Here is a 25,335-nt window from a genome sequence, read left to right as displayed (position 1 = left end):
CAGGACTCTTACGATTCATACAGCGAAAGAGATCTGAGTTTCCAAAAAACAGAGTTGAGCAGCCCACTGCTCCTCTCTCCCTTCTTGCATGCCTGGAATTTAAACGATTGTCCCTTGTTTCTATAAACGAGCCACTAAGCCAGCTTTCATTGCTATCCCCTGGTAATTTTCCATAAACATAAGCGCTTTCCATCCCTCAGACCTCAGCTCAGCACCAAGTTTTGTTTTAGAAAAATGAGGAGGAAGAATTAGCGGGAGAGGGAGATTGTTTAGTGATAAACCCTGTGGGTGGAAAGAAGATCTGCCGAGAAAGGTCTCCAGCCATATGAAAGCTCACGGCTCAGAAGCAGCCAGGCGTTAATAAGAGGAACCATTTTGAGCCTGGGGGCCACATTCCCTTATGGACAAACTTTCTGGGGGCCACATGCCAATGTCTGGAGCGAGAGACAAAATGCCATTTTTCCCCCTTAGGAGGCTAGTTTCTACTCTTACATTCACACATCCCTCTCTCTGCTCCCTCCAGGCGAGCAAGGGGTGTGTGTGGCCTGGGGAGAGGGGCCTGGGGAGGAGGGGGTGCGGCCTGGTGGGACAATCAGCCCTGAGTGCTCACTGGAAGGACAGATCCTGAAGCTGAGGCTCCAATACTTTGGCCACCTCATGAGAAGAGAAGACTCCCTGGGAAAGACCCTGATGTTGGGAAAGATGGAGGGCACAAGGAGAAGGGGACAACAGAGGACGAGATGGTTGGACAGTATTCTCAAAGCTACTAGCATGAGTTTGGCCAAACTGTGGGAGGCAGTGGAGTATAGGGGTGCCTGGCGTGCTCTGGTCCATGGGGTCACGAAGAGTCGGACACGACTGAACGACTAATCAACAACAAAAGGGGAGGAAAGTGGATTTGTTGGAATGGTGTGATAGAGCCTTCAAATGTGATTTAATTGGGCCAGCCTGACATCCTAGCATGCCTCTGGATCCCCCTCGTGAAATACCAACAGTCCGGAGACACCCAGAGAAAGGAAGCAAGGTGCGGATGGAAAACAAAAATGAAGCCAGAGTCAATGCCAAGAGTTAAGAACCACAAAAATACTGGAAGAGCAGGCAGGAATGCTTACGAAATCATTGACGGATTATGCCGAAATGGCAAAAATGACCAGAAGAATCAGAAATCAGGAAGACCGGGATTTTAAATAGGAATGGGGAAAATTTACAATTTACCTTAAAAACCATTGTAAACAGTTAAAATCCTTAGTAGGATTTGAGTAACGCTTGTAGTTTAATGATGAACTTTGGATATAATGGCGATGTGAAAGATTTGGACCTGGGGTCAGCAAACTTTTTCAGCAGGGGGCCGGTCCACTGTCCCTCAGACCTTGTGGGGGGCCGGACTATATTTTGAAGGGGAAAATAAATGAACAAATTCCTATGCCCCACCAATAACCCAGAGATGCATTTTAAATAAAAGGACCACATTCTACTCATGTAAAAACATGCTGATTCCCGGACCGTCCGTGGGCTGGATTTAGAAGACGACTGGGCTGTATCCGGCCCACGGGCCTTAGTTTGCCTACCCATGATTTGGACTATTGTAAAAGATGCAGGAGGAAATGATTAATCATGGGACCCACAAAGGGGACGAGGGAAGTCCAGGAGATTCCTTGGCATCTTGTTTTCTTGATGTATGTTTGTGATTGTAAAAAATTTTAATTTGAAAACCAAATAAATAAATTTATGAATAGGAACACTTACGAAATCGCCTCCACCATAGCAAGGCCCATCATGATGGAACAAAAGGCGTGGTCCTCCCGGTAATCGGGCAAACCACAGATGCAGTAGTAGCAGTCTCCCAGGATCTTGATACGCAGCTGGTGGTATTTCTGGAAGAGCAGGAAAGGGGAAAGGAAAAAAAAGGAAGTAATTCCAACAGTGGAGGGTTGCCAGGACATAATGTTGAAATCTGCCTCATGGAAAGGCGTAATGCTGGTGGTCAACAAAAGAGGTTTAAAGGTGGCATGGGCCTTGAAGACACTCGAACTCAGGACGCAAGGGAGAAACATTGTAGGAGGAAGGCACGCTTGGCAAATCCACACCGTGACCAACTCCCGCCTGGAAACCAATGTCCTCACTGTGGAAGGATGTGTGGATCCAGAATTGGCCTCCACAGTCACTTATGGACTCATTGTTAAAACCATGTTCATGGAAGACAATCTTACTCAGCTACAAGGGATCGCCAAAGAAGAAGAAGAGAATCCTGGAATTGTAGAGCTGGAAGGGACACCGAGGGTCATCTAGTCCAACCCCCCTACAATGCAAGAATATGCAGCTTCCCCTTACGGGGATCGAACCTGCAACCTTGGAGTTAATGAGCACCACCTTATCAGCACCCGCATTTGTTAAAATTGTTTATTTTATTATTTCATAAAATTTATATCCCGCTTAAGTGCAAAAAAAGAGAACCACCTCAAAGCAGTTTAAATAAAAAATAGAACAATAAAACGGTCAGTAAAAAGATATTTCTACTTAAAACGTTTATATTTTAAACATTTGTATTTGTATTGAGGACATTCAAAATTATTTGTTTTAAGGGCTCTATCCATGCTGACCAGCTGAAACTGGTTTTTGGGGTACAATTTCTTGCACTGCTTGGAATGAAAGTCTCCTAACAGAAAACGTTGGGAGCCCAAAATGCCCCTCCTTATCCATTCAGCCTCTCTGTTCAGTTAAAGAGAATCCGTTTCTTCTCTCCGAGTTGGATTCACAAATCTTGCCAACCCACCACAAGCAACCCAGCTCTGTTTATTTCCCAACGGAACAAGGCCTTAATTAAATAACAGAGGAAGGTAACCATGAAAAATTGCAAGAGTAATTAAAAAAAGAAGCAATTTCCCAAGCAGATAATACTGGCAGTATAAAAGGATTATCACGTGAGTTTAAAGAGGATTCAAATGATCATCCATAGAACTGCTCCCAGATAGACAAAGGAGGAGTTTTGCTCCAGTATTTATTGATGGTTTATTCTTCTCTAAATGTGGATTTGAAACAGCTAGCATTATAATAGGTCATAATAATTATAATAGGTCATAATGGTCAAAGGCCTGGAAACGATGCCTTATGAGGAACGGCTTAGGGAGCTGGGTATGTTTAGCCTGGAGAAGAGAAGGTTAAGGGGTGATATGATAGCCATGTTCAAATATATAAAAGGATGTCATATAGAGGAGGGAGAATGGTTGCTTTCTGCTGCTCCAGAGAAGCGGACACGGGGCAATGGATTCAAACTACAAGAAAGAAGATTTCACCTAAACATTAGGAAGAACTTCCTGACAATGAGAGCTGTTCAACAGTGGAATTTGCTGCCAAGGAATGTGGTGGAGTCTCCTTCTTTGGAGGTCTTTAAGTGGAGGCTTGACAGCCATCTGTCAGGAATGCTTTGATGGTGTTTCCTGCTTGGCAGGGGGTTGGACTGGATGGCCCTTGTGGTCTCTTCCAACTCTATGATTCTATGATTCTATGATTCTATGAATACTGAAGGCATTCAGCCCTTCTTTATTATAAGACCAGCAGCCCTGCTTGGGAATCCTAAAAAAACCAAAATAATGAGTGCTGTTCAAAGTTCAGTCTGCCATCTTGATTCAAGATGGCAGCCAACTGTATCCAAATTCAGACAAAGGCATGCCCCCTTGGTCCCAGGAACCATATTTCTATGGTTGTAAGTCGTTTTAAATTGCTTTAATGTTGCTTTTGATGCTGTAACCAGCACTGGGACCTTAGAGTGAAGGGCAAGAAATAAATACAAAGATAGATAAAAGCAAAATTTGGTTGCGACATCTTAAGAGGTGTCGAAACGCATATCGAAGAAATGAACTAGTTTGCAAAATATACAGCAGACTCGCAGAAAGCGCTGCCTGTGAATTCTTAGAAACCAAAAAATACTGAGGTTTATACATTTATTTGTCTTTGTTTCTTAATGGGGGGGAAATACGTATTTTCTAGGGCTGTGCATAGCCTGCCAGTTCCAGGGCGAACCCTGGGAGGTAACTTATACTGGGAGCAACTGGCCAAAGGTGATCCAGGGAGCATTGTCTACTGAGCAGGGATTTGAAACCTATTGTCCTCGGGTCCTTGTCCACTGTTCTCGCTCCGCCACCAGAGCCAGTGTGAATACCAGTAGTTACTGGGAGAAATCACAGGTGGGAAGGGTGCTGTCCCTCCCAGGTCCTGCATATGGGCTTCTCATGGTGGCACCTGGTTGGAGACGGTGAGAAAGGAGTCTGGACTGGATGGGCCTTTGGCCTGATCCAGTGCTGGATTTATGTACTGTATAAGCTAAACAAGCTACAGTGGTACCTCCGGGTTACGTCCTTAATTCCTTCCCGGGTTACAGTACGTAACCCGAAAAGGACGTAACCCGAATAATTCGTTCTGCGCATCGCAAAAACCGAAAAAATCGCTTCTGCGCATGCGCAGGCTGCGAAAACGCTTCTGCGCATGTGCGAATCATGCACGCTTCGGGTTGCGTTTCCGGGTTAGCGGAGTTCGTAACCCGAAAAGTATGCAACCTGAAGCGTATCCCGAGGTACGACTGTATAGCTTAGGGCCCCACTCTCTTGGCCCCCCCCCCCAAAAAAAAAATAAAGGAAAAAAACACTGAATGTACATTTCCAAAATATAAGATAAAAAACAAATAAAATAAAACCTACATACAGCAACAGTGTTTTGTGTTGTATGGGGTCGTATGATGTAAGTAATGAGCCCCACTTGCTAGCCTGCTCCCTAAAATATCACGGGTTTGCTCCTTTCTATATATAGGGTGCCTACATTCTGCATGGACTGCTTGCATGGCAACAAGTGCAAATGGCTTGAGATACCTATTAGGTCCATAAATTACCATATAGGATATATTCAACACAAAAAACAGCGACCATTTGTTGTTGACAAAGGACAGCTGGACATATAAAGGGTCCCATTATCTTCATTATCTTACAGCTTCATGAAACCTAAATCCGGCCCTGGCCTGATCCAGCAGCCATGCTCATCTTATGCTTTGACTCTGCCACACTAGCTTCCCCCATGCTCCAGGGCAGTGACCAGCTTTTTACAAGCACAGAGTTAGGGGTCTCCCAAAGGTCATCCAATCCAGCCCTCTGCCAACGTTGGAAATTCAGCGCCCCTGATTGGGGGCCCTCCAGCCTCTTCTTAAAACCCTCTAATCAAGGCAAACCCTCCCCCCACAAAATTTCCGAGGCAGTTCTGTTCCACTGATGAAAAGCAAATCCACACACACACACCCTCTCTCAGGATACTCTTCTTAATCTTTAGTTGAAATCTCTTGTTCCTGAAGAGAGTGGCTAAAGCCTTGATCGAGACTGAATTAGAACAGAGGATAATGTGTCCCTGGGCTTCGTAAATAGGTTTTATATTCTGATATTCCAGGAAACGCGGCTATATAAAGGTATCAGTTTACCAGGATATGAGTCTCTCAGTCCCTGAGCGCTGTTGATCTCATGCTCTGAAGCGCTTTTCTGAGAACGCCCACAAGACCAAGAAAATAAAGTGGCAGCGCTCAGCACTGCTCAGGCAATTGTGTCCCTCCTGTTCCCGGCCTCTGGCGCCGCACAGGAGAAGGAATTGTACACACAAGCGGTGTGTAACTGGACACACTATCCCCAACTCAACCAGTCCGGCCAGCACCCCCAAGGGCAAACCCTGAAGGAACGCACGGTCTACCGAGGAAACTTACTGCTGCTAATTTGTCGAAGCGAGCAAAGAGCTCGTTCAGAAGCTTCACCAATTCCTGGGCGCTGCAGTAGGACGACAGCTGCGTGAAACCCACAATGTCCGCAAAGAGGATGCTGCGAAACAAATGGACCAAAGGAGGTTAGGTTGGCAGGTCACACGAATAGCTGCTGTAGCTAGAAGCTCCTGTACCAAGTCGGGGGCCAACTAGATTCCTCCAAAAATCTAGCCTGGTGATTCTACTAAAAACCTTTTTTCAGATTTCGTGTTGGCTTTGGTGAAATTTTGCTTACTGATTTGCCTGTGGGAATCCCTTGCAGATGACCGCAATGCCTGGAGACAAGCAGTCAGGTCACGTATCCGTAGCAGTGACCAGAGGAGGAAAGACCACTGGGAGGAGCACTGAGTGGAAAAAATGTCATGGTATGTCTGCAGCAGCACAACTGGATGCCTTCATCTGCCCCGGCTGCAACGAAACATGTCTCCCCCACATCAGTCTCTACAGATGTCTCGCAAGACAGACAGATGCCAACTTCTGGTCTGCCTGTATCTCAGCTTAAGGCTACTATTTTACATCTCACCCAGCTTGCGTGAAGTTTCCTCAGTTCCCTTCCAAGTCCCCTCTCCTCTTTGTCTCAACACTTCTAAATTGTGAAACTATTCGTTTTATTTATGTACAGCACCAACAATATTTCAGAATCTAACAAGGGACCTGTAAGCCCTCTTTTCACAGGCGCTTTTCCTGGGGAAAGCTTGGGGGGGGGGAACCAGCTCAGACACAGAGCTTTAAAGTGCAGACGTGCGCCTGGAAAGCACAACACAAAACAAAGTTCGGATGAGCCTTTAATCTCAGTTCCCCAGCTGCAAATCTTGTGCCTCCCTCGTTTGCTGAGCTCTGGGCAAAAGGCTCCCCTCTGGTTTTACGATCGTGTCTCCTTGAGAAGCAAAACCTGCCTCGCCAACAGGCAGGGCCTTCTCGGTAGTGGCACCTCCTTGCATGTGGAACTCCCTGCAAAAGGAAGTCCCGTTCCTTACCTGACATTCTCATGGCGGTACATGTACATGGTGTTAAACTGCTGCATCTCCTTCTGGCTGGCATCCTTCTTCATATCCTTGAGCATCTCGTCAGCTACGTGCCTGGGCAGAATCGACAGCATCAGCCCTTCCTGAGGCAGGGGCACAAAGCAGGGAAATGTGAGACGGCTGGGTAAGACTTATTCACCTGCAAGACCACCCTGGAATTACAATCAGTTAATATCAGGATTTCCTCCTCCTGTGGCAAGCAGGAGAGGCAGAGCTCAGCTTCTGCGTGTAGAAAACCTTAGGATGAAATTTCCAGCCTTGGCCAATCTGTGCTATCTGGGTATTTTCGAGTCCAGCTCCTGTCAGTCCCTGCATCATACAGCTTTGCTGTTTGGGACTGATGAGAACGGCAGTACAGAACTTCTAGAGGGCACCACTAGGCTGGCTCTCCATGAAGGAGTTGGTCCAGTTTCAAGATAAAGAACCAAGAGCCACAGAGAAGAAGAAGAAGAAGAAGAAGAAAAAGAAGAAGAAAAAGAAGAAGAAGAAGAAGAAGAGGAGGAGGAGGAGTTTGGATTTGATATCCCGCTTTTCACTACCCTAAGGAGTCTCAAAGCAGCTAACATTCTTCTTTCCCTTCCTCACCCACAACAAACACTCTGTGAGGTGAGTGGGGCTGAGAGACTTCAAAGAAGTGTAACTAGCCCAAGGTCACCCAGCAGCTGCATGTGGAGGAGCGGGGACGCGAACCCAGTTCACCAGATTACGAGTCCACCGCTCTTAACCACTACACCACACTGGCTCCCACACTGGTGCGGCAGGAGAGGGTGGCAAGTGCAGCGGGGAAGATTCAAGGGCAATCAAAGAAACATTTAAACATTTCAGCGTAGTATAATATAGTAACATCAACTCCGCCATGTGGGAATCCCATGCAGATGACCGCCTGGAAACATGTAGTCAGGTCGTGCATTCGCAGCAGTGACCAGAGGAAAAATGACCGCTGGGAGGAGCACAGAGAGAAGAAATCTCATGGTGCATCTGCATCAGAACAACCAGACGCCTTCCTCTGCCCCGGCTGCAACAAAACATGTCTCTCCCCCATCGGTTCCTACAGCCACAGCAGGCGCTGCAACCTTCCAACAGTTTGGCTTCACCCACAAATGTAGCTGCATTGTTTTGTACCTTCCAGATGCCCCACGATCGTACTATATATAAAGTAGTTGTGTTCTGTGTTATGAATCAAGCACTGCTAGGAGTTGTTTCATTTTGTTTTCCGGTGTATTCCTTATCAATAAAGCATCTGCTGTGGCACAAACCATTGTTTATTCTGAAAGTGTGGCACCGAGAAAAAAGTTTGAGAACCATTGCTTTAGGAGCTGGAGGGCGGGCTGAGCTGGAACACCCCGTCACCACCCTGCCCAGATGTATTCTATTTCTGTTTAAATTACAGCAACCTTTTCTCAATTTCCACCTGTGCCTATAAATCAGCATGCGCACATTTTATATGCAAACCTGTTCTCCTTTTGCTCTCTTCCTTGCTGGTCCCTAAGTGGCCACTCTAGGGCAACAGATACCATCCAGTGAGCCCTTGGTGGCGTACTCCATACGGTGTTTACAACATTTCCTTTGCAAATGAGACATCCTTACTGCCACTCTCCTCTTTCCCTCCTCTGTGCGAAATCTCCTTCCTATCCTTGTGTTCTTAGACACCACCTGCACCACCCCAGCAGAATGCAACCGCCGCATTTCGGAGCGTCACGACACGCTGTCAGGCTCTGGCATAAATGTGCCGGCAGCTTCCCTCCGGTGGGACTTACAGCACAAAGAACGATGATCGCTCTATGAACACACCATCGCCTCCTGAGGAGCAATTCCCTAGACAGGCTGGCCAAACGCAGTGGAGACCAGGGCTGTACCTTGAGCATAACGATTCATGCAAACACAGCGAGCTGCCATACTTGCCCACGTAATCCACAATTTTACAGAATCAATTTGTCCCCTAGCAGTCCATTCCCAAGTTGTTTTACAGTGGTACCTTGGGTTAAGAACTTAATTCGTTCCGGAGGTCCGTTCTTAACCTGAAGCACCACTTTAGCTAATGGGGCCTCCCGCTGCTGCTGCACTGCCAGAGCACGATTTTTCTGTTCTTAACCTGAAGCGTTATTTCTGGGTTAGCGGAGTTCTTAACCTGAAGCGTCTGTAACCTGAGGTACCACTGTATATTTGGAGGCGATTTTAGCGCAAGTTTTTGCATCCATTCTCCCCAGTTGCTGTTTCAAGCAACCATGCTTCTTTAGAGGACGTTCCACATTTTAAAAAAAACCTTTTCTTTATAAAATAAAAAAAGACAATGGTGTCCATGGAAAGCTGGTAGGAGAGCTTTTAAAGCGGAACAGATGTCCTTTTCAGATTTTCCAAGCATAAGGAAACTCTGGATTTAGCAGGGAGAAACTTTGGGACAGCAACTGTTTCTGGTGGACATTGTATGAACTGTTGGCAAATGTCCCGCCCGGGGTCAGTTGTGAGACTGGCCCGAACCTGGAACAAAGCCTTGTGCACATTCCCGGCTACGCGAGACCGGTGGCACGTTCAATATGCGATTGTTCCCCAGTGTGAAGAACAACACACACAAGCCATTGATGAGGCTAAACTATTTATTATAGGTAAATGCAGAATATGTCTCTGCTAGCCATCTCAGATACTCAGAGCTGTGCATAAGAGCGTCTAGCATCTCTCGAGCCAGAACTGAAAGTAAAGTACAATAGCATCACATGTGTGAGAAAGCAGATAGGACTGCTGGCTTTCTCACAGGATAAAAACAGACACATGTTACACTGGCCTCACTGTTGCTTTTGCAGCTCGGCGTGTACAAATATCCCAGCATCAACAACCGCAGACCCTCCAAGTGCCCCTATTTCCGGGAACAACCGCCTGAGCCAAGGAGATTAATAACTATACAACCTTGAGAAGACATCTGAAGGCAGCCCTGTCTAGGGAAGCTTTTTTATGTTTCACGTTTTACTATGTCTTTATATATGGTGGAAGCAACCCAGAGGAGCCGGGGCAATCCAGTCAGATTGGCAGGGTCTAAAGATGATGATGATGGAATAGCACACCCCTCTTTTCATTGGATAAATGTTGGCGGGAATGGCAAGGGGGCATTAAAGGATGCACAAGGGGTTCATGTTCCACATTAAGCAGTGCGCAGCGCCAGAAACCACAGGAGGGGAGAGTGGCTCTTGTGCTCAAATCCTGCTTGCTGGTTTCCCATGAGAACAGGATGTTGGAAAAGGTGGACCACTGGCCTGATCCAGCTAAAGGCTCTCCTTATGTTCTGATGTTAAAGCTGAAGCGTGGATGCGCTGGAGGGCCAACCATGGGTCTCTCCAGCCCTGTACTGTCTACACCAGCCTTTGCCAACCTGGTGCCCTCCAGATGTTTTGATCCACAACTCCCATCAGCCACAGCCAGCTGACTACAGCCAGGAATCCAAAACATCTGGAACACAACAGGTTGGCAATGGCTGGATGTATAGAGCTACCCACCTCCCCAAAGCAGCTACCCACGTGGCAGGCTGCCCACCTCTTTCCCCTTTCAAGGCCCCCCCCCCTTGCTGCAGTTGTCTGAATCAGTCCCAAAATACATCAGGGAGATCTCCGGCTAGTTCTTGCAGCCTGTACATTCCTTTTTGGCTTCCTCTAACAATACAGAAGCAAGTGACTAAATAGAATACACATCACACAGCCCTTCCCATAGCTTCTGATCATCCCACCCATTCTCCTATGCAGACATAAGAAAAACCAACTCTCCGTAAAGAGTGTGTTATCCCTGCAATTCAAAAGGTGGTATTTGAATGCTTTACTGACTCAAAACAAAACAAAACTACTCTACTCCTTTTGCAATGTGCACTGTTGAACTGCGGAAATTGCACCGCCAAGATGCAGCCACGACCGTCAACTTGGGATGGCTTCCGAAAAGGGCTAGGCAAATTTGGGGAGGGCAAGGCTACCAACGGCTGCAAGCCGTAATAGCTATGATGATCACTACTCCCACTGCCGATGGTCGTACGCCTCTGGCCACCAGCTGCAAGAAATCCCAAGTGGGGAGACAGCAGTCCACAGCTCTGAACGAAACCTGCTTTCAACCCAAAGTGGAAATATCGGAAGATCTCATTACAGATCTCTCGCGTCTCATCCTTATTCCGCCTTTAGCTTTGTTGGGGAGCTTTCCTTGGCTTCCTGGCTGGGAGGGAGTTTGCTTTCCCCCTTCGGAACATCAGACACCGAGCAACCCTCTCTCCACCCCCACCCCCCCCCTTTCCATAAGGGGAAAGGAGTCAGCCGGCACTGAGCATCTCATCCTTCATTTCCTGAACCGATCTGTATTGTCAAATCATCCTCATTAAAAACCAAAGCATCAAATTATACCCACAGTATCCTCCCCAAACAACTCCCAGGAGGAGGCAAATGGCAACGGCAGCAGCAAAAAAAGCAAACATCAACGGCTCAAGCCAGCCTTACTCCAAGGCTTGCACAGAGAGAGAGAGAGAAAACCCTAGTGCTCATTTTCTCCGGCTGCTGTAAACACTTCAGCTGTCCAGGCAAACCGGCTGCCTGCCTCCCTCTTCGCAACAGCCACGCATTCCAAACCAAGAAAAATGGAGAAATAAACCCTGCTGGCGAATCACAAGCCCTGGGTTCAAATGTGGCCCTCCAGGTCTATCTACCTGAACCGCCACCCCCCCCCCCGAAGACTCGCCCTAGGTCACACTCCCTGCTGACCAAGCTTTGTATAAAAAGGTAAAGGTAAAGGGACCCCTGACCATTAGATCCAGTCACGGACGACTCTGGGGTTGCGCACTCATCTCACTTTATTGGCCGAGGGAGCAGCCGGCATACAGCTTCTGGGTCATGTGGCCAGCATGACTAAGCCGCTTCTGGTGAACCAGAGCAGCACATTGAAACGCCGTTTATCTTCCCGCCAGAGCGGTACCTATTTATCTACTTTCACTTTGAAGTGCTTTCGAACTGCTAGGTTGGCAGGAGCAGGGACCGAGCAATGGGAGCCCACCCTGTCATTGCGGGGATTCAAACCGCCAACCTTCTGATTGGCAAGCCCTAGGCTCTGTGGTTTAACCCACAGCACCACCTGCATCCCAAGCTTTTTATAACAAGGTTTTTTGCCTCTGGCCTTCAACTCTGCCAAGTCTGAGAGGAGGGTGGTGCGCAGAAACTAGACCACTGTAGGAAAGTAAATATTGCATTTGCTTCGCCCCTCCCTTTGGCCCACCAGTGCCGTGCAGCCCCTGAAAGGCTGCCTCAAAAAAATATTGCCCTCAGGCTGAAGAGGGTTCCACCCCCCCACAGCATGCTAGAAACCTACCCACCCCCAAATTTTTGCAGCCGGCTTCCATTATGCAAAAGCAGGCTTCATTTCTGGCTGCAGAGTTGTGTGGTTGGGGAGGAAGGCAGTTCCCCCCCCCTTTTTTCACGAGCCAGGAAAGGAAAGCGAGAAACCTTTTTAAAAAAATCAAGGGTATGCATTCAAGAGCTGCACACTAGAAGGGTCACATGAGAAGCTGTGCTGAATGAAGCTGTAGGCAGCCTTGTTCACAGTTAATGCCAGTTCCACAGGAGGGGACAAATTCTCTTACGCTCAGGTCCTACTTGCCAGTTTCCCTGTGAGAAACAGGTTGGAGGACTCTTCTTCTTCTTCTTCTTCTTCTTCTTCTTCGGCAATCACTTGTAGCCGAGTAAGATTGTCTTCCATGAACACAGTTTTAACACTAAGCCCATAAGTGACTGTGGGTCCGACAGTGACCGTGGAGGCCAAATCTCGATCCACACATCCTTCCACAGTGGGGACATTGGTTTCCGGGCGGAAGTCGATCACGGTGAGGGTTTGCCAAGCGTGCCTTCCTCTTATCATGTTTCTCCCTTTCGTCCTGAGTTTGAGTGTCTTCAAAGCCTATGACACCTTTGGTAAAGGCTGTTCTCCAACTGGAGTGCTTGCAGACCAGTGTTTCCCAGTTGTCGGTGTTTATACTACATTTTTTTTTTTTAAGATTTGCCTTGAGACAGTCTTTAAACCTCTTTTGTTGACCACCAGCATTACGCTTTCCATTTTTAAGATCGGAATAGAGTAGTTGCTTTGGAAGGCGATCATCAGGCACCCGCACAACACGACCGGTCCAACGAAGTTGATGTTGAAGAATCATTGCTTCAACACTGTTGATCTTTGCTTCTTCCAGTACACTGGGTATTAGTTCGCCTGTCTTCCCAAGTGATGTGTAAGAATTTTCGGAGACACCGTTGATGGAATCTTTCGAGGAGTTGGAGATGGCGTTTATAAGTGGTCCATGTTTCACAAGCATACAGTAAGGTTGGTAGTACAGGGGTGCCAACTTGAATAAAATATTGGGGGGGGGGTTTTTCCAGGTAAACCCTGCCCCGTATAATCAATCCGATGACGCTGTGCAAGGACATCATTTGAATGGAAATGCCCTTCATCTTTGGGGTGAGGACGGCCCCCTCAATTTTTTTATTGGGGGGACCAAAGACCCCCTCGGCCCCTAGGAGTTGGCTCCTATGGAGGACTCGATGGGCCACCAGCCTGATGCAGCAGACTCTTTTATGTTCTTAAGGTCAGGACCCCCAGTGGGTGGGAAAATATACATTGAATGTACTCTGTTGTTGTTCAGTCATTCAGTCGTGTCCGACTCTTCGTGACCCCATGGACCAGAGCACGCCAGGCACGCCTATCCTTCACTGCCTCCCGCAGTTTGGCCAAACTCATGCCAGTCGCTTTGAGAACACTGTCCAACCATCTCGTCCTCTGTCGTCCCCTTCTCCTTGTGCCCCCCCCCATCTTTCCCAACACCAGGGTCTTTTCCAGGGAGTCTTCTTTTCTCATGAGGTGGCCAAAGTACTGGAGCCTCAGCTTCAGGATCTGCCCTTCTAGTGAGCACTCAGGGCTGATTTCCTTCAGAATGGATAGGTCTGATCTTCTTGCAGTCCATGGGACTCTCAAGAGTCTCCTCCAGCACCAGAATTCAAAAGCACCTACAGGGATTTTTTTTAATAAAAAAGCAACAACAACAACAACCACCGCAGCCACAAAAGGCCACCCAGCGGGTGGGAGCGTGACCTGCCAGCTCCCTCCTTCGCAGCTGCTTGGTGTTGACTCTAGCATCTTTCTCTCTATGGAAGGAGGAAGTGGGTGCTTGAAGTTGCCATGCCAACCGCCTGCAGGAGCTCTTAGCACCGGGGCTGCAAAAGGGAAGGTCCAAGCGGCAAAGGACTATGCACAAAAGGTTCAGGGGCTCTTCCAAAGTGTGTGGGGGAGATAAGAAAAGGTCATAGAATCCTAGAGTTGGAAGAGACCACAAGGGCCATCTAGTCCAACCCCCTGCCAACCAGGAAACACCATCAAAGCATTCCTGACAGATGGCTGTCAAGCCTCCGCTTAAAGACCTCCAAAGAAGGAGACTCCACCACACTCCGTGGCAGCAAATTCCACTGCCGAACAGCTCTTACTGTCAGGAAGTTCTTCCTAATATTTAGGTGGAATCTTCTTTCTTGTAGTTTGAATCCATTGCCCCGTGTCCGCTTCTTTGGAGCAGCAGAAAACAACATTTCTCCCTCCTCTATATGACATCCTTTTATATATTTGAACATGGCTATCATATCATCCCTTAACCTTCTCTTCTCCCTGCACAGCGACCCTCAGCCCCAACATCCCTGGGTTCAGCTCCCAACCATTGCACACTGAGCTGGGAAGTCTAAAAGGTGAGGATTCCATTGCTCTAAATGGCTCTAAAAGAGGATTGGACAAATTCATGGAGGAGGAGAGGGCTGTGGGGGGTGGGGCTACTCTACTAGCCAGGATGGATCTGCTCTGCCTTCATATATTAAAAACACGATAAAACATCAAACGTTAAAAACTTCTCAAAACAGGGCTGCCTTCAGATATCTTCTAACGGTCAGATAGCTGTTTATTTCCTTGACATCTGGTGGGAGGGCGTTCCACAGGGCGGGCGCCACCACCGAGAAGGCCCTCTGCCTTGTTCCCTGTAACCTCGCTTCTCGCAGGGAGGGAACCACCAGAAGACCCTCGGAGCTGGACCTCAATGTCCAGGCTGAATGATGGGGATGGAGACGCTCCTTCAGATCTACTGGGCCGAGGCCGTTTAGGGCTTTAAAGGTCAGCACCAACGCTTTGGATTCTGCTCAGAATTGTGCCCTTTTAAAATGTGTTGGGAGGGGGGGATTATGGGCTTGTTTTTGTTTTTATTATGTATTTTGTCTTTTTATATTGTGGTTTTTATGTTGTAACTGCCCTGAGACCTGCGGTTATAAGATGGTATACAATTTTAATTGATAATAAATAATATAATATAATATAATATAATATAATATAATATAATATAATATAATATAATATAATATAATATAATATAATAATAAGCCTTGTAAGCCAAGAGGAAGCTGTGTGTGTCGCCAAACACCATGTAGAAATACATCTGCCATAAGCACCCACCATAGGAGATGGTCTAGATCTGAAACAGAAGGCTCTGTGGCATCTTGGGGGCAGTCACAGAAGCCAAGCCCACGTCTGCCAAAGGAAAGTGGCATTGGTACACGGAGGAGGTGAGCATCGTAGCAAACCAGCAGAATTTTCCCAGAAGGAGCAACAGTTAAACGGTGAAGAAAAGCAAGGCATGATATTTATTCGTCACGTTCATAATCTGCCTTTCCTCCAAGGAGCTCAAGCTGGGGGGGTACATAGTTCTCCCAAATTCATCCCCACAACCCTGTGAGGTAGGGGAGTGACTGGCCCAGCCTCACCCAACAGCTTTGTTCTCGAGTGAGGATTCGAACCCTGGTTTACCAGATCCTAGCTCCAGGGGCAGAGGAAGGGGGGGCGGTGGGGGCGGTCAGCCCCGGGTGTCGCCACTGAGGGGGGCGACAAAATGCCGGGCGGCACTCACCGCGGGGCCTGCAGCGCGCCCGAGCCACGCATCTCTCCTGGGCTCCGTCCTCCCCCAAACGGTCTGCCCACTGCCTCCCCCTCAGCTGTAGGGCGGCTGAGTGGGAGGAGGAGCTAGGCCCCATGGAGTGTCCTGCCCCATGGAGCGTCCTGTAGGGCAGCTGGCCCCAACCCTGGGCGCAGGGCATGTGAGCTACCCCATCGGCTTGCTCCGCCGCTGCCTAGCTCAACACTCTAACCACACTGGCCTACGAAGCCTGATAATCTGCAATTTGAATAACTTCTATACCATCGTTTGAATTACGGACTGTACTTTCAGTGCCCCAAACCCAAAGTGGCCTAAGGAAGAGACCATGTCTGCTGGGGCAGGAGGAAGGTAAGGTCGGGTGCAAAATCACGGATGAGGCCCTGACTGGCTGCTGAAACCCTGAAGAGGAACACTTCGAACTGCAACATTTCGTTGCAGAGCTCGCTTGAAAATCCAAGTTTGTCTTTTGGAGAACTCCCAGTTCTCCTTTTCTCCCTGCGCTGGGACAAAAGCCCCAGCCATGGGGGGCCTGTTTCTGAGCTCGGTTGAGACCCGACACCCTTCCCCGTCTTGTAAGTGCAGAAGCAGGCAGGAGCGATGGGAACCTTTTACAGGAAGGAAGTTCACCCCTTTGCCAGGGAGACATTTGCTTGCTCTGCCTGGGTGTGTGTTTTGTGGCACCAGAAGGGGCAACTGTCTGGAAATGTTTGCCATTTGCAGCCATGGAAATGGGTTGCCATAGCGACCCCACCTGACATCCAAGCCGAATTACAGGAAGTGGAAAGAAATGATTTGAGCCAAGGGAGGAAAAAGAGAAGAGAGTAATAATCTTCTTTTTGTGTGAGAGAGAGAACAGAAGGAGAGGCAAGGAGCAAATCTGTTTCTACAAGGCAGACTCTTCCCTTCCTAAAAAAAAAAAAAACCTGCCACCCCAAGTGATAGGTTTGGGGTTCAAGATGCCCTTAACAGACCGGAAAACTGCACCAAAACTAACAAAATCAATTAATGTAAGGTTCTGCACTTCGGCAGAAACAATCAGCTGCACAAATATAAGATGAAGGACACCTGTCTTACTAGCAGTACGTGTGAAAAAAGGATCAGGGGTCTTAGCAGACCACAAGCTTAACATGAGGCAAATGTGTGATGCAGCAGCAAAAAAAGCGAATGCTATTCTATGCACAGAAGTCTAGTGTCCAGATCAAGGGAAGCAATAGTACCACTCTATTCTGCCTTGGTCAGACCACACCTGGAGTCCTGTGTTCAGTTCTGGGCGCCCAAATTTAAGAAGGGTGTTGACAAGCTGAAATGTGTGCAGAGGAGGGCAACCAAGATAATCATGGGTCTGGAAGCCAAGCCTTATGAGGAACAGTTGAGGGAACTGGGCATGTTTAGACTGGAGAACAGAAGACTGAGAGGAGATATGGGAGCCATCTTCAAATGTTTGCAGGGCTGCCACATGGAAGACGGAACAAGCTTGTTTTCTCCTGCTCCAGAGGGCAGGACTTGAAACCAATGGATTCAAATTACAAGAAAGGAGATTCTGACTAAACATTAGGCAGAACTTTCTGGTGTTAAGAGCTGTTCAACAGACAATCTTGGAAAGTGGTCGACTCTTCTTCACTGGAGGTTTTTAAGAAGAGGTTGGATGGCCATCTCTCAGGGATTTAACAGAAACCCCCTGCTATGCAGGTATCACAGCAAAATGCTGAAAAGTTTTTGCAGGCTTCCTGCTTGGTTCCAAAAACTGCTGTTATGTACTGAGTTGAATAGGATCCAAACTGCAGCAGTCTGATTGGTCCTAGAACAATAGGATTGAGATTGCAGCAGTCTGACTGGTCCCAGAACAATAGGATTGAGATTGCAACAGTCTGATTGGTCCCAGAACAATAGGATTGAGATTGCAACAGTCTGATTGGTCCCAGAACAATAGGATTGAGATTGCAGCAGTCTGATTGGTCCCAGAACAATAGGATTGAGATTGCAGCAGTCTGATTGGTCCACAGGAGCCACCCAATCCAGCTCCAGGTGGAAGTGAATCTGCACTCCGATTGGCATACAGGAGTATCCCGGAATTAGCCAATCATGTGGGGCCCATTGTGTAAATAGTGTATATAAGGCAAACGTTTTGGGGAAACTGCATTCCTCACTACTATGAGCTGAATAAAGAGCATGAAATTCACACTTGACTCCGAGTATATTTCAACCGCCAAGCCTGTTTGGACTGGAGACAGCAGAAACAGGTACGTACGACACGGGAAGCAACGTTAGAAAATGGCATCACACACTCCCTGAAAATATTAAGTGCTCCAGTTCAACTTACTAGAATCCTTGCACTAAAGTGTGTTGCATAAAACCTATCCACCACACCCACATAAATTGTCCCCCCCCCAAAGAGCACTGTTCTTCCAGGCTGCATGTACAATATATTCTAGCGCAGGCATAGGCAACCTGGGCCCTCCATATGTTCTGGGACTACAATTCCCATCATCCCTGGCCGCTGGTCCTGTTAGCTAGGGATGATGGGAACTGTAGTCCCAAAACATCTGGAGGGCCCTGGTTGCCTATGTCTGTTCTAGCGTGTGTTTACTGTAACCATGAAGTCTCTCTCATGGCCACACATTTATGGTGGAACTTGAACACAGAAAACATAGAATTGTAGAGCTGGAGGGGATGCCAAGGATCATCTAGCCCAACTCCCTGGAATGCAAGGAATACACATTTGCAGGAGAGAACTGAAGGAGTTAATATCCTTCCAATTTGCCCATCAAGTGCCTTCCCTTCCACCAGCCTTAACACTTGTTCTCTTCATCCTCCCCAATTTTATATCCAACTGGCAGGGTATGTCCAGACTGCATCTGCTGGTTTTGTTGTTGTTTTTTCCACTGGGGAGAATCTGCAGAAACCAGGGTTAAACTGCATACACAAGACACACTTTTTCTGACAATTAATCTTCACATGGGGGTGGGGTGGGCAAAAGGGCCCTCCGATGCTGAAATTGTGGCTTGATCAGAGGCTCCCAAGCTCACCCTCCTTCAGCAGAGAACTGCAGCAGTTTCACACTGCAGGAGACTCCATCCAGAAGGCAAGAGTAATAATTCAGATTATATCAGAGACACACCTCTCCCTCCCCCCTCCCTTCAGCTCTCTAGGCACCCTATTAGGGTGTTTAAAGATGAAGCCTGCCAGACTAATTAGCTCTTCTGTGGCTGCCAAGGCTAATTGGTTGAGCTGTTGACGAGGCCGGGGCAACATTTGCTAAGCAGAACCGAGATGCAACTCGGTTCTTGATGTGATCAAAGCAAGCTCCGTCATTCTGAGATGCAGGAATGAAAGGCAGCTATGGAATATTGATGCTGGGGGGGGGGGTTAGAATAGAAAAGTCCGATCTTAAATGCATTAGTTTTTTTATATAATAAAAAAGTATTCTGAGTATTCAAGTGCCATCCGAATCTGCCCAGGTGCTAAAATCCTCAGGTGAGCACCATCTCTAGGTCGCATCAACATCTGGTGGTGACACGAGGCAGAGCCTTTTTTGTGGCTGCTCCCCTACTGTGGAATTCATCCCCAAGAGAGGCCAGATTGGCTCCCTCCCTCCTTGTTATCCTGCTGCCGGTAAGCTAAGACCTTCCTGTTCAGGAAATTAAGGTGCGAGTGATGCTGATTGCTGGGCTGCTCTCAGGGCAACCTGTACTTTAACTGCTGGCTCCGAAAGTGTTTTGACATATCATAAATATTCCTCTGATTACTAGTTGCTCAGGGTGGAGGGGAGGAAATTTCCTTTCATTGCTCCCTGCTTATGAGCTTCCCAGGACACCAGATTTGTGCTCATGAGAGAAGAGGCTTGGAGCATAAGTTCCCATAGGCAGAATTCGACTCATGAGATGCTCTGGGCAGCTGATTAGAGCAGAGTAGGCAACCTAAGGCCCAGGGGGCTGGATGCGGCCCAATCGCCTTCTCAATCCGGCCCATGGATGGTCCTGGAATCAGCAGGTTTTTACATGAGTAGAATGTGTCCTTTTATTTAAAATGCATCTCTGGGTTACTTGTGGGGCATAGGAATTTGTTCATATTTTTTTCCAAAATATAGTCCGGCCCACCACATGGTCTGAGGGATGGTGAACCGGCCCACGGCTGAAAAAGGTTGCTAACCCCTGCTTTAAGGTAATGGCTGGAATTTGTAGACATAAATCATAAAAACAAGATTCCAAGGAATCTCCCGGACTTCCATCCTCCCCTTTGTGGGTCCCATTATCAATCATTTCCTCCTGCATCTTTTATGATAATCCAAACCCTTTACCTCTTCCATTACATCCAGAATAAACCTTAAACTACAAGTGATATTCCAACCCTACTAACGATTTTAACTGTTTGTAAACTCATGTGTTATTCTGATGACACAACCTTGATGGCAGAAAGTGAGAAGGAATTAAAGAACCTTTTAATGAGGGGTGACAGAGGAGAGCGCAAAATATGGTCTGAAGCTCAACATCAAAAAAAACTAAGATCATGGCCACTGGTCCCATCACCTCCTAGCAAACAGAAGGGGAAGAAATGGAGGCAGTGAGAGATTTTACTTTCTTGGGCTCCATGATCACTGCAGATGGTGACAGCAGTCACGAAATTAAAAGACACCTGCTTCTTGGGAGAAAAGCAATGACAAACCTAGACAGCATCTTAAAAAAGCAGAGACATCACCTTGCCGACAAAGGTCCGTATAGTTAAAGCTATGGTTTTCCCAGTAGTGGTGTATGGAAGTGAGAGCTGGACCATACAGAAAGCTGATGCTTTTTAATTCTGGTGCTGGAGGAGACTCTTAAGAGTCCCATGGACTGCAAGAAGATCAAACCTATCCATTCTGAAGGAAATCAGGCCCGAATGCTCACTGGAAGGACTGATCCTGAAGCTGAGGCTCCAATACTTTGGCCACCTCATGAGAAGAGAAGACTCCCTGGAAAAGACCCTGATGTTGGGGAAGATGGAGGGCACAAGGAGAAGGGGGCGACAGAGGACAAGATGGTTGGACAGTGTTCTCCAAGCTACTAACATGAGTTTGGCCAAACTGCGAGAGGCAGTGAAGGATAGGCGTGCCTGGCGTGCTCTGGTCCATGGGGTGACGAAGAGTCGGACATGACTAAACGACTAAACGATAACAAACTCACGTGTTTGTTTCTTTTTTTGTTTAAGTCGTCCTGGCTTCAACTTACAAATAAAGGCAAAATACCAATTCCAGAATTAGTTAACACTCCAAATAGCAAAGGTTGCAATGTGATGACTTCAAGATTTAACTTCTGCAACCCAACCTGCGTTTCTTTGTGGATTTACAATGGGGCAACTGCCCTCTCAGCTTCCTTACTATTATTTTGGCAGCTTGTCTACTCCTTGGCTAACATAGGAGGGCTGGTGGAGAACGTCCTCGCCTCACCTGTTTCCGGCGAATGCAAACCTCCCCACCCCAAACTCCTGAGGTACAGCATCTGCACAGCAACATTTCTTGAGAAACTGCAGGATACCAATGGACTGTCATGTACTCCTGGCTTCAGACGCACTGGAGCCAGAGAAAACAAGTTGTTCTGAAGGCCTCCTAAAGAGGGTGATTGCCCCACAACAGAAGGCAAGATAGTGTGGCTTAGTGGTTAGAGCATTGCACCAGAGCCTGGGAGGACCAGGGTTCAAATCCCTGCCTGGCCATGAAACTCCTAGGGCCACCTTGGGCAGGTCACTGCCTCTCAGCCCAGCCTACCTCACAGGCTTGTCGTGAGGATAAAATGCAGAGGAAGAAAACCGTGTATACGCCACCACCTTGAGCTCCTTGGAGGGAAGGACATAAATACAGACAGACACACCAACCCCAAAAAGAAAAGAGGCAGTCTTGTTGAGGTTCCTGCATTGCAGGGGGCTGGACTTGATGACCCATGGGGTCCCTTCCAACTCTACAATTCTATGATGTCTATGCAAGGATGGTTTCATCCGCGCAGTGAGGAGATAGATGGATAGATATTTCAAAAGGCATGTTCAGATTTTATTTTGGGATTTGCTCTGAATGTAAATAACTTGGTTAATTAAGTGGATTTTTACCGAGAGCCTACAGGGGTTACTCTCCGGCAGCAGATACAGAGAGAGCGTTGCTATGGGAACTGGACTGTCACCAGGGCCTCCCTCTTGATTTCTCCGAGAACAGGCAATCTATAATAGTATAAACAAGGAGAAATCCTTCCAACTGAGAGCAACAGGAAGCTGCAGGGACGCAAATCCTAAGCTGCAGAGATGTTGCAAAGGGTCTGTCTCTTACGGACAGGCCGCTCCAGAGACCCAGAAAAGGTTGCGTGGTGAAAAGAAAACCCAATTGTTTAATTGGGTTAGCCCACATTTGGGATGAATGAATGGGCTATGTCATAAATTCCACCAGGTGACTTTAACCTCCTCCATGTGGGAACATTGGTCCATCTAGCTGAGTGCTGTCTGCACTGGCTCCCAGCTGCTCCCCACAGCTTTAGGCAGGAGTCTCCAGGCAGGGAGGGGGAAAGGCTCCCCCCACCTGAAACCCCAAACAGGCACCGCCAGATGATGGAAACACTCAGGTAAATGGGCTGAGGGACCAGTGTCAGTATAGCTTCCTATGCTCTCTATAATTTGGCCACAGGGAAACACGGACCGTTTTTGGACCTCTTCTCCAGGGAAAGCTGCTGCAATTGCTTTTATGGTGGGGCATTTACTGGGGGGGGGGGTGGAAGCAGTTCCCAGCGCGTTAGAAACTCAAGATATATAAGCTAGGCGCCAAATGGCTCCTTAAATCAGGGTTACAGCCGCCAGAACAGAAAGCCTAGTGGCCATTGGGGGGGCCAGACGGCTCGAAAGTCGTATTTTTCAACGCGACTTTTGGGTTCCTGAAATTCGTTCTGATAAAACATAACAGATACAATTCTACAGGAGGTGTTGCTAGTGTGTGAAAACAGTCAAGATCCAAGGCTACCCAGGCATGAACCTCCAGATGGTGGAGACATCAGGCACCAATCCTGGCACCCAGGCATCTTCACTTTGTCACAAGTGGCCAAAAGCCATGTGCTAAATGTGCCTGGAGAATTTCGAGTGCTGATTGCAGGGGGTTGGACTGGATGACCCTTGGAGTGCCTTCCAACTCCACAAATCTATTATTCGTCCCAGGAAAACCAGCCCCCGTTTTTCTGCCTGCCATACAAACAGTAGAGGAGCGTTGTCTAGTTACCGCTGCCATTTCCCCTGAACGAGCAACATAACATGTTAAAGGATAGAGGCTTGCTTTCCTCATCGCCGCCCTCTTCTTCAGGCTCCATCCGTGTGATGCAGCAGCAAAAAAAGCGAATGCTGTTCTAGGCTGCATCCACAGAAGTCTAGTGTCCAGCTCAAGGGACCCTGGCGCCCGGGCATCTTCACTTGGTGGCATTTTGCACCTGGCGAATTTCGAACGGTGGCAGCTTCCCTCCTTTCCAGGCCTACAGCGGCAGGAGGAAGCTGTGCTAGTATGAAGACATCAAGGCCTTCCTAGAGACAGATAAGCACTGCAAATAAACTAAAAATCTGCAGAGGAGCCAAGCGGTAAGAATCTAAAGAGCCCTGATTTTTCAGGCTGTCTAGACCAGCATATTGTTCTAACAACGGGCAACCAGGTGCCTGTTGTGGGCAACCCACAAGCAGAATCCGAACACAATTTCATTCTCCTCTCCTGCGGTTTCCACAATATTTATCACTGCACAATATATTGCATTTTAGACACCGAGTCAAAAATGCCTCATTTGCCCAAGCTCTTAGTGAATAATATCTCTCGGGTTCTTTTTATTGCCACTGTGGCTATGAAATGCGCTGTTTTATTGGCTGTATTTTTTCGGTAATTATATTTTATGCGCTATCTTTGCTATCATTGTTTGTCTTTATTGCTGGAAGTTGCCTTTAAAATTCTCTGTGCTGAAAAGGCAGATTAGGAGCGTTTAGAGCAAACAAACTCAACGCTGGCTGGGTTAGGAGGATATACTGACAGGAAGGTTTCCTCTTATTTTCAGTGCTATTTGAACCTGACTTCACCATAGTGCTTTTAAAGCAGTGGGTTGTTTCCCCCCCACACCCACCCACCAATAATGAACAAACGGGGTCTGAGAAAGGGTCATTTCCAAGACTGTGATTTTTTTTTATCCAGAATCCAGACTGAACTACAGAAGATAAAGGAAGGTTTCAGTGCCCAAACTGGGAACGTTTTCTCCATAAAGCCTTTTATAAGCAACAAACCATGTCCCGGTTTAGTAAGGTTTAGGAGAAAGTTACCCAAATATGGTTATCAGATGGAACCTAAGTATAGAAGCACAGAATGCGCACATGTTTCAAGAGGGCAGAATAGTTTAAACATGCACCAATGTTGTTGTTGTTGTTGTTGTTTTTAAAAAAAAAACCCTTCCAAAATGCTGAAGTTCACTCAAAGTCCCAGTTCAAAGTGATGTATATTATTGGTTGTAACTCTCACAAAATGTTATTAAAACAAAGCTTTAAAAGTGGGCTAATTATAGAGCACTTTCAAAGCTAAGCACTGCACAAGCTAAGTTGCTGAGCCTGTTCGTATATCCTATATATACACACACACACACACACACACATATATATATATATATATCCGAGAGAGAGAGAGAGAGAGCGCCAGTGTGGTGTAGTGGTTGAGAGCGGCAGACTCGTAATCTGGGGAACCGGGTTCGTGTCTGCACTCCTCCACATGCAGCTGCTGGGTGACCTTGGGCTAGTCACACTTCTTTGAGGTCTCTCAGCCCCACTCACCTCACAGAGTGTTTGTTGTGGGGGAGGAAGGGAAAGGAGAATGTGAGCCGCTTTGAGATTCCTTTGGGTAGTGATAAAGAGGGATATCAAATCCAAACTCTTCTTCTCCTCTTCTTCTACAGGTTCCTTTCAACTCTACAATTCTGCGATACCCAGGGCCGTCTTTAGCAGATGTAGCACCGGGGTGCAAATATCCGCCCAGTGTTGGGGTGGCCATAGCTGCACACTGCCAGCCTGGAGTAGGGGCGCAACTCTCCCCCATGCTGCTGTGGGAAAGCGATCCTCGCAGAGGCTTGGGAGTGAAGTTGCGCCCCTCCCAAGCCTCCTCGGGAGGAGAGCGATCCCTGCAGAGGCTTGGAAGGCTTGGGAGGGAAGCTGCGTGTCCGCCACCCATATGGTTAACGGGCCGCAGCTGGCGGGCGTGCAGGGAAAGGGGAGGCCGCCGGCAAAGCCACGCAGCTCCCCCACTTGCTGGGGCGCCCCGAGAGGCCGGCGCCCTGGCGCGACGCACCACTAAGCCCTATGGGAAAGACGGCTCTGGCGATACCCGTTCCGCATTTGTAAGAACTTAGTCATTTAGTGCGGCATCACCTGCACTGTGGAACTCCCTGCCTATTGAGATCAAGCTTGCGCCTTCCCCGTGCTCTTCTCGGGACCTGCTAAAAACATTCTTGTTTAGACAAGCCTTCCCAGATTTTTGGAAAGTTGAAGTCATTTTATTCCGTTTTAGTATTTTAACTTTTCTGCATTTTAAAATAGGGGTGTAATTCTTT

General features: G+C 47.7%; 1 protein-coding gene across 2 annotated transcripts in view; it reads right to left on the bottom strand.

Annotated features, from left to right (window-relative positions):
- The window catches only part of ADCY3 (adenylate cyclase 3), a 78,769-nt gene that overhangs the window by 29,249 nt on the left and 24,185 nt on the right, over positions 1 to 25,335 (bottom strand). For both annotated transcript variants that reach the window (XM_033145185.1, XM_033145186.1), the window contains 3 exons: positions 6,766 to 6,896; positions 5,735 to 5,846; positions 1,747 to 1,874 (listed from right to left, as the gene is read on the bottom strand). In XM_033145185.1, the coding sequence (XP_033001076.1) occupies positions 1,747 to 1,874; positions 5,735 to 5,846; positions 6,766 to 6,896 (371 nt within the window). The remainder of the gene's footprint in view (positions 1 to 1,746; positions 1,875 to 5,734; positions 5,847 to 6,765; positions 6,897 to 25,335) is intronic.

The sequence above is a fragment of the Lacerta agilis genome, chromosome 3 (assembly GCF_009819535.1).
Source record: "Lacerta agilis isolate rLacAgi1 chromosome 3, rLacAgi1.pri, whole genome shotgun sequence".
NCBI classification, from domain to species: domain Eukaryota; kingdom Metazoa; phylum Chordata; class Lepidosauria; order Squamata; family Lacertidae; genus Lacerta; species Lacerta agilis.
The sequence above is the reverse complement of the archived record's forward strand: the minus strand, read 5'-3'. Positions and strand labels throughout refer to the sequence as shown.